The sequence below is a fragment of the Gossypium hirsutum genome, chromosome D13 (assembly GCF_007990345.1).
Source record: "Gossypium hirsutum isolate 1008001.06 chromosome D13, Gossypium_hirsutum_v2.1, whole genome shotgun sequence".
Taxonomy (NCBI): Eukaryota; Viridiplantae; Streptophyta; class Magnoliopsida; order Malvales; family Malvaceae; genus Gossypium; species Gossypium hirsutum.
Window position 1 is genome coordinate 44915164 of NC_053449.1, and position 9204 is coordinate 44924367.

The window sequence follows — 9204 nt, forward strand, 5'->3', positions numbered from 1 at the left end:
TGAGGTGATGAAAGTTAATAAAAATTTTGATTAAGGTGGACAAATTTTATTACGATGGGTGACAGTGGTTACAAGGATCCAAAATTATTTTTTAAAATTTAACTCGGACAAATATATTCGATTCGATTCGATTCGAATTCCATCTCACTCGACTCGATTCGAGAAAATTTCAAATCAAATTAGGATGATAAAATATGATTCGTCAACTCGCTTAACTCGAAATTTTTTTATTCGATTCGATTCGATTCGATTCGATCGAACGCTCACCCCTAGCTTTTTGGACTAACATATTACACACAATTATTTGGTTTTAAGTTTTGTTATTTGAATATTATTGGTAATTTTTTTTATAATAATCAATATTATTTTTTAAAGTTTAAAATTATGCGGGTATTATTTTAAAAACAAAAAAATTATGATATAATTACATTAAACATTTCTAAACAATTATTTTTTTAATTATGAAAAATGAAATTACTTAAATTATTTTATGGAGTTCAAACAATCACTGATGTCAATATATATATTTATACTTGAATTATTGGTATTTTCACTGTTTTGAGAATAGGATGGAAAGTTGGTTTAGAATAAGAGATTAAATAGATTGATTTGTGAATCAATTCCACTGATAATTAAATTGATTTTCTTTTTCTTTTTATAATTTTTAATGATTTATTTAATTAAATTGGATGGGTAAAAAAAAAACTGATGGTTTACTCAATTTCACCATCAGCTGGGTTCTAAGGATCTTACGGATATTACCCCGAGACTGATCCATTTTGTAGTTATTATCCTTCCCTTTCTCCACAGCCTTCCCCGACTACTGAACTGAAACAAAAACAAGTCTGAGGCTCACAGAAGTAACAATGTCAGCTTTGAGGTTTAGCTCACGCTTTAACCCAATGTTATCAAACATAATCCTTGTTCAAACCAAATCATTATTATTCAGTTTCTCTTCCTTCTCCTCATCAGTCAGAAAACCTTGTAAGACTCTTTGTTGCTCTTCCAGCTCTCCACTTTCTGGTATTTACTATTACTATTGTTGATATTCGCTGCTTTTTGGATGTGAAATTTAAATCAAAGGACTTATCTTTCGTGATACAATTTCAGGGTTAGAGGATGAGTTGGTTGGTTATATTTTTGGGAAGAAGAAAGCAACAGAAGTGGCTCATTTGTAGGTACTTAACTACCCTTTTTTGTTTTCTTTCTCTATTTCTCTGATCCCTTTTAATTTTTTAATGTAATGTTTAAAACTGTACTCTATCTGCTACTATATATCCTGTGGTTAATCGGGACTGTTGGACCTTTTAGGTTTCCTAGAACATTATTGTAAATTCGATGTCTTTGTTATAAATGTTGGTGGTTTACATGCCGGGAAACTGTGTAAACTGAAGCAGCTTCTTGTTCTTGATGTTATATTGATAGTAATAAAGGTATGGCCAGAATTTAGTGATACTATATCAAGAAGTGCGAATGGGAATTCAGTGCTCGTGGGGTATAAATGTTGAAATTGATAAAAAAAAAAATTTATATGGTGTCAATAGGAATTTGACGTTCTTCCTGAAATATATCTTTTTTTCTTCAGCATCCTTTCTTCCAATTTTTCCCCTTCAAGTTTGCACTGATTTTGAACTGCATGATCTAATTTTACTTGGACCTGAGAAGCCTGTTTCTGATCCAAGCCCTCTTGTGCTATTTCCTTAGCAATTAAGTTTTGGTCTTTGTTGTTTATACTAAGGATGCTAATTTTTTTTATATATCATGAAATCTTTCATGGTAAATTTCCATATACTTCTCAGCAATGGTGCTCAACTTCGAATACATATTTCTTTTAAATAATGTTATTTCCAATACTGGCCAGGGTTTGGAGGCATGTCTTGCATAAAGGGGATATTGTCATAGATGCCACATGTGGGAATGGTTATGATACCGTAGCAATGCTTAAAATGGTTGCTGATGAATCTGGTCATGGTCGTGTTTATGGAATGGACATTCAAACAGAGGCTTTAGAGAATACTTCTTCCTTACTGGATGAAACTGTCACTCAGAAAGAGGTTCTTCTTGATTTCTTTTCAACATTGTCTTCTTTATCATAAAAGGTTCAAAGAGATAGTAAATTTTAATTACTGCAAGGATAACCTACCCAGAATTTACACTGCGTTTGAAATTTTAACCTTAAGATTCAGAATGCCTAGTTATTGGTGTAGAAGTTTAACTTATAGTTCTATGTGTTTGAACCAGCATGCTGCTTAACTCAATAATAATAGCCATTACAGTCTATTATTCAGCAATTCAAGGTCATTTGACTTGTCTTGTCATTCGAGATTTACTGTATAGTTACCTTTATTGGTCTTCTGGATAGAACATATGTTTGATTATTACGCTTGTAAAGTTACCTGTGTTACATGTAATTTCTAATAAATTTCTGACTTATGCAGAAAGAACTAGTCAAGCTCTTCCCCATTTGCCATAGTAGAATGGATGAAGTGCTTCCTGAAAATACTGCCGTTAGGTACACATTAGTGCTCAAGTTTCTCTCTCTCTCTCTCTCTCTCTCTCTCTCTCTCTCTCACATATCTAATTATATGAAAAATGTGGATTTATTGGATATTGATGCTGCTGAATATTGTATTGCATTTTCTTTTGGCATATAGATAAATTTCCTCGAACTTTCAAAATGGAGAAAAAATAGACAAACAGACCTTGCTCCTTTAGTTTAGTTTTTGAAGCAATTTTGGTACTTTCGTCCTCTCTATCCCTTGGCCTTGTCTTCTGATCCAAGAAGGATAATTCGCTTTGTTTCTCATGCTAATATGTATTGTTTTCGTTGGGAAGTTTATTCTGCTATTTCCCTCAGAAGTAATAAATAAATAGCCAAACCAACCAATACAAGTAATAAGCGTATTAGTAATTTTGTCAAATCATGGTACCATTTTAGTATTTGTTTTTGTCTCATCTCAAAACTATCAAAGATTCTACATCCATTAAGCACCCCTGCGCCTTTATGTCTTGAAAACTTTAGGTGTCTATGAACAACAATGTGCAACAAAGTCACTTGCTCAATATCTCTAAAAAGGAACTCCCAAAAAGTTTTTGTTTCTTGTGATATTTTGTCAGTTTCCTTTTCTTCGTTCTTGACCACTAGTTACAACTTACAATATGGGTATAATTACTATTAGCATCCTTTAAAGCTAGAAGTGATGTTCTGCTCCTACAGAACTAACTTTATAAATATTAATAGATGTCTATTGTTACCTAATTGTTTGTTTTGGCTTCACTGCTTGTTGATGCCTTAATAAGGCAAAATAAGAAATTTCCATTTTAGTGTATAGTTGGAAATGCTTGCGAGGTCAAATTATGATGCTTCTATATCGTAAACTCTGAACTATTAACTTTTCATGGTTAAAGGGATAGATACAGGACAAATATAACTAATCATCTAATACATAACCTTGTTATCTTGTACTCCACGTGTAGAAAATTGTAATATCCATGTATTTCTATTATTTGGTGACTGTAATTCCATTCTTTTCCATGTTGCTTTATTATATTTTTTTTTTCTAAAGTTTCAAATTTTAACTCAAAATGAAAAAGGTGTAGAATCTATTTTGTTTGAAAAAAAAGAGGTTCATCAGTAAATGTGGCAAAATCTGCAATGCCAAATTATAATTCATCAGAACACTTATTAACAGCATTGTGTATTCATAACCACATTGATGTTTCAGGGGCACTGGAGGATTTTTTTCCCAACATTAGTCTTAATTATTGATTTGCTATTAATAAACAATGATTTGAATAAATTATACTCTTTTTATGTCTCTTGTATGTGCCAATTCCAGACTATACAGGAATAATACCCTTTGAACTTCATTGAAACTGAAGATAAGTCATCGATCTTTTATTGCTTGGGATTAAGACTATGAACTTCAATTTTATTATAATTAGAACCTTGATGCCATAAACTATTCAATCTTTTGTTAAATTGGATGATATATGACAAATATTTGAAAGAATATTATTCTAAGAATTCGAGCAATTGGACTTTATGAATGTAGTTCTAAGATATAATAATTGCAATGAAATCTTAATTTCACGCAGTAAAAGATTGAGTGCATATTTCTATTTTTGACTAAAATTTAGAGTTTGTTTGAGCATTATTCCTTCTGTTTATGAGAATATACAAAAATGTATTTAACTGATCATTATAGTTGCCAGACCATGATTGAAAGTGCTTGAATGTCTTAGAAAATGGGAAGTTATATATCATTCACTTGATTGGAGTGGAACCACGGAACAAACAAGTGATTCAATTCTACATGGCTCTCATTTGGCTTTTATGTTCATTATTATTAGTCTGTCTGGTGGCTTCATCATATTTTACATGAAGCCTTGTTAATATATATATGCGCTTTTTAATCACATTGGGATAGCATTAATTCCTTGTTTGCTTTTAGACTTGTTGCATTCAACCTAGGCTACCTTCCTGGAGGTGACAAAGGTATTATTACGACGTCGAAAACAACACTTTTGGCCTTGGAAGCCTCGAAGAAAATGCTGATATTGGGAGGGCTTATTAGCCTAGTGGTTTATGTGGGACATCCTGGTGGAAGGTAAATTTTGTCCAATTGACTCATTCTATTGTCATGGTTGCGATTTTGCTGATATTATTTTGCATTGAGGCTCAGAGATTGGTGAATTAATAACTTTGTATGGGACAGCCCTTGCTTAATCTAGTGGCTGTTACCCTCAATAGAACATTTAAGGTCCCAGATTCAATTACCTCCATGGTGGTTGGAACCTGGACCTGCTGGTTGAACCAAAAATCAGTGGTCCAACCAGTCACAAAAAACGGAGGAAGGTTGAACCGGCACAAAACCGGTTGAACAAGTTAAAAACCAGTTAAAACATTTGAACCGGATTTAAATTAATTTAAATATTTAATTTTATAATTTATAAAATGAATGTTTATATTTCTATTATTATTTATTTACATTTATTAATTTCTTCCTTATTTTTTATGATCATTTCCTAATTTTTTTTGAATTTTTTAAATTTAAAATGGTTGAACCGGAAACCGATGGCCTGACTGGTGTGACCACTGGTCTGGTTCTTAAAAACATTGATTACCTCTCTGCCTTTGGCCTTTCTCATGTATATCAAAAAAGAAGTTCGTCTTTGACTGCTGTTTTTGGTCATCCTGCAGCTTACTTGTAGAAGCGGCATTAGAATTTGCTAATATAATTTTCACCAGTTTTTGGTATATTATTGAATTAGCTAATAAATAACCTACAGATAGTTTATGAGTCTTATCCGTCCAACTTGATCGAAAATACTTGGCATTGCTCATTTTACATTAGACTTAATTCTCAGGGAAGAATTGGAAACAGTTGAAGCCTTTGCTTCAGGATTATGTGTTGATGGTTGGATATGCTGCAAGTTCCAGATGTTGAACCGACCTTTAGCTCCAGTACTTGTTTTCATATTCAAGAGATGAATCAGCGGATTGATTCCAAAATGTAGCATTATTTGTACTTTCTGGGTATACTATAAATTCCTGGAAAGTTTGTTTACTTGTATAAAAATTCATTTATGAATACAGGCTGCCATTAACTAGCTTGAGAATATAATCTTAGAAACTTGAAACAGCTTTGTACTTGTTTTTCTGTGCTTTTTCTTCTTGTTGGTTGGTTTCGGGGTTTTTTTGTCAATGAAAAGGATAGTGAACTCAAGGCCAGAGCTTAGCTCAGCTAGTTAACTAGGGTAGACATTCAAAGCATGTTTAATAAAAGATACCTTTGGCTACATCATTTAAATTTCAACCATATTGACATTTTTCATAAACTATCGTTTCATGATCTAGTGTTTTGTTTTGGGTACGGATCTTAGCATGGGGATAAAAGAAAGATTGCAGAGGTTGGATTTCAAAGTTAAGAAGTATTAAATATCACTTCAAAGGTGGTTGTATGAACCAAGTATTTGTTTGTATATTAAGTATTAGCAATCTCAACTTGGAACGCTTCAGGTTAGGTTAGGGGTGAGCAAAACTCGATTCAACTCGAATTTTTTTTTCACATTTCGAGTTCGAATCGAGTTGAGTTTTCGAATTCGAATAATTCGAATAATTCGAATATCAAACCATAATATATTACATTTTTACCCCAAATTCTTAAAATTTTTTATTTTTTCCTCAAAACTTTTACTCCACTCCTTTTCCAACCCCCGAATCTATCCAAAATCTATTTCCCACCAAAATTTTACTCTCCCATTTACTTTTTTTTTAAAATTTTACTCTCAAAAACCCTCAAAACCTTTTATTTTCCCCCAAAATTTTTACTCCCTCTCACTTTTCCCCTAAAACTTTTATTCTCTTCCCATCTCACCTCTCATCTACCCCAAACCTTCCGCCCTCCAATTTTGTTTTAATATTTTCCCTCCAAAATTTTACTCCCCCTATTTACTTTCCCTCAAAACTTTTATTCCCAAAAATTTTTTATTTTCCCCCTAAGCTTTTACTTCTCACCCTTTATTCTCAAATAAAAATTAAAATTATCCAAAAAAAATCACTAAACATAAATAGTAATAATTTTATTTATATCTACTATTTATATTATTAAATTAAATTTCACATGTTATATTATTTATATTATTGAATTGTTTAGTCATATTGAATATTTATATTAAAATTGAATTATTAATTATGCCATAAAATATTCGTGTTAAAATTTTATATTGATATCAATTTCACATTTTATTTTTAAAATAACTTTTATTAAAAAATCATATTTTTACATTTAATATTTTTTTAATTCCAAAATACATAGTGACAAAATCTGAAGATAATTGAAACAACTAAGCAAGCAAAGAAGCTAACCAGTATATAAAAAATTAATAAATAAATTATGAGGTGATGAAAGTTAATAAAAAATTTGATTAAGGTGGACAAATTTTATTACGATGGGTGACAGTGGTTACAAGGACCCAAAATTATTTTTTAAAATTTAACTCGAACAAATATATTCGATTCGATTCGATTCGATTCGAATTCCATCTCACTCGATTCGAGAAAATTTCAACTCAAATTAGGATGATAAAATATGATTCGTCAACTTGATTAACTCGAAACTTTTTTATTTGATTCGATTCGATCGAACGCTCACCCCTACTTCAGGTATGGACTCTGTAATAGCCTAATTTTGCCCGGGCCCAAAATAAAACCAAAATAATAAAGAGTCTAAACAGTCCATTTACAAGGAAAATGACCCATTACACATCAAACCCAAATTAAACCCAAACAGCCCAAAACTAAACAAGCCCACAAACTTAAAAATTTTCAGCAAAAAAAGACCTTAGCCACATGCAGCCGCCGCCCTCCAACCTAAGCGTGGCCTCCTCGCACACTTGCGCCGCTCGCCAATCGTCGGCCTCTGCCGCACGCCACCTCCTCCACGCGTTTGACGCTTCTCAGTCCCTATAAAACAACAAACAACACGCAACAATAGAGAAGAAGCCAAACAGAAGCAGACAAAAGAAACAAACAAAACCATAGAAATAGAGAGTTGTTCAAATCGGCTATAAAAGCCTAAATCTAATGCTTGTAGCTCTCTCCTCTTTTTTTTTCGAAGATTGAAAAATAATAAAACAAAAAAATTTAAGGTGACTACTGTTTTTATTTTTAATTTTAATTTGTTAATTTGTTTTTTATTTTACTTTATTTTTTATCTAGGAAAATAACCAAAAAAAACGAAAAGAGAAACGTACCTGATTCACCCCGTGGCTCCTTCGACGAAAGTCCCTTCGCCGTCGTCGGAATCGGGCTTAAAAAGGAAAGGTTTTTATTTTTCTTTGCTTTTTTTGGATTTTTCATCTCAAGAAACGGACTAAGGGAGGAGAAATGGCAAAAATGGCCATTCTCCGATGAACTTCGGCAATCGCATGCGGCGGTCGATGGCGCCGGTGCTCGGTGGCTGCTGTGGCCCCATGGCCGGTCGTTGGAGGCGTTTGTTTTTTGAGAGAGAGAGAGTTGAGAGAAAAGGAGATTTTTTTCTGAAATTTCAAAAAAAAAAGAAACAGAATGAGAATGAGAATGCGAATTTCAAAAAATTGGCCTTTATAAATTCTGTTAAACGACGCTGTTTTGTGGAGTAAGTTCAGAGCCCAAAACGACGCCGTTTTGGACCTCTGACCCGCGACCCAAACCGCTACATGGCTAGGATCTGCGTGTTTTGCTTGGAGGGGCTAATTGCATGTTCAGCCCCTCCGCTTTTGCAGCATAGCGCAATCTGATCCTTTTTAGTTTTTTTATTTGGGTTGCGATTTTTGTTGTTATTTCAAATTGGTCCTTGGACCATGTGCAGACCCTCCACAGGGGAATATTTCCCAGATGGTCCCCCACGCTTTGAGAGCGTCTTATTTCAGTCCCCTGTAACCTGTTTGTAAATTTGCAATTAAAGCCCCGAATTTTAATTCCATTTCAACCTCGTCCTCAGTCCATTTAGTTTATTTATTTTTAAATAATACTCTTTTATCATGATTTATTTTAAAATGGTTATATTTATTATTTATTTGAAACTATTTGACATTAAGTTTATTTAAATTTTATTTGTATATTATTTATTGTAAGCTCATGTTGTGTATCTTCCAAATTTTTTGTACGTATATATTTTAAAATTATCTCGCATGTTTTTTTTATGTATTATTTATTTTTTTAATTATATTCATTGTTATTTATTTGTAGTTTTTTTTATTTCTGTTTATTTGGATTGTTTATCATTTGTTTTGAAGTGTCTTTAAATCATTCATTTTGAGTTATTATTTTCTTAATTGATTTATGTATTGTTTCGTTTTGTTCATTTTGGTTATTGATATTTGTATTCGATGTATGGTGTAATTATTGTCATTATGTGTATTAATTCATTTATTCGTATTTTCGTGCTATGGTAATTCATTCGTGTACCCTGTTGTTCGAAAAATTGTTTCTCCATGTTGTAAATTGTCATTCCATCAACGTAACCCCTTTTTCACACACTATTTCAAACGTTACATTTATTTTTACCCAAACATACAAAAATAAAATTTTCAAAATAAGACAATATTTTGTGTATTGGCAATTCGAGAAAATTGTATCCTAACTTACTGGGTTTCGATTTCTCATTTAACCTAAATGGCAAAATATCTTTTTAAATTATGACTTTTGAATAAGAAAAA

At 32.2% G+C, this 9204-nt stretch overlaps 1 protein-coding gene across 6 annotated transcripts; it reads left to right on the top strand.

The window, feature by feature from the left end:
- Window positions 1–739: 739 nt before the first annotated feature.
- LOC107918561 (putative rRNA methylase YtqB) lies at window positions 740–5645 on the top strand. Of its 6 annotated transcripts, none has more exons than XM_041108822.1 (6): window positions 740–984; window positions 1111–1174; window positions 1862–2054; window positions 2439–2512; window positions 4455–4610; window positions 5358–5645. In XM_041108822.1, the coding sequence occupies exons 1-6, from the start codon at window positions 867–869 to the stop codon at window positions 5389–5391; spliced, it is 639 nt and encodes a 212-aa protein (XP_040964756.1). In that variant the 5' UTR covers window positions 740–866; the 3' UTR covers window positions 5392–5645. The 6 variants fall into 6 exon arrangements, with proteins under 6 accessions (XP_040964756.1, XP_016703634.1, XP_016703633.1 ...); XM_016848145.2 differs by having other exon boundaries at window positions 742–1023; XM_016848144.2 differs by having other exon boundaries at window positions 748–984; window positions 5371–5645.
- Window positions 5646–9204: the final 3559 nt, after the last annotated feature.

Bases quoted from the DNA above. Each gene is read 5' to 3' on its own strand.
- LOC107918561 (XM_016848143.2), top strand. From the start codon at position 867: ATGTCAGCTTTGAGGTTTAGCTCACGCTTTAACCCAATGTTATCAAAC. The intron at 1,024-1,110 runs GTATTTACTATT...ATACAATTTCAG, and splicing joins TTCCAGCTCTCCACTTTCTG to GGTTAGAGGATGAGTTGGTT. The intron at 4,611-5,370 runs GTAAATTTTGTC...CTTAATTCTCAG, and splicing joins GTGGGACATCCTGGTGGAAG to GGAAGAATTGGAAACAGTTG.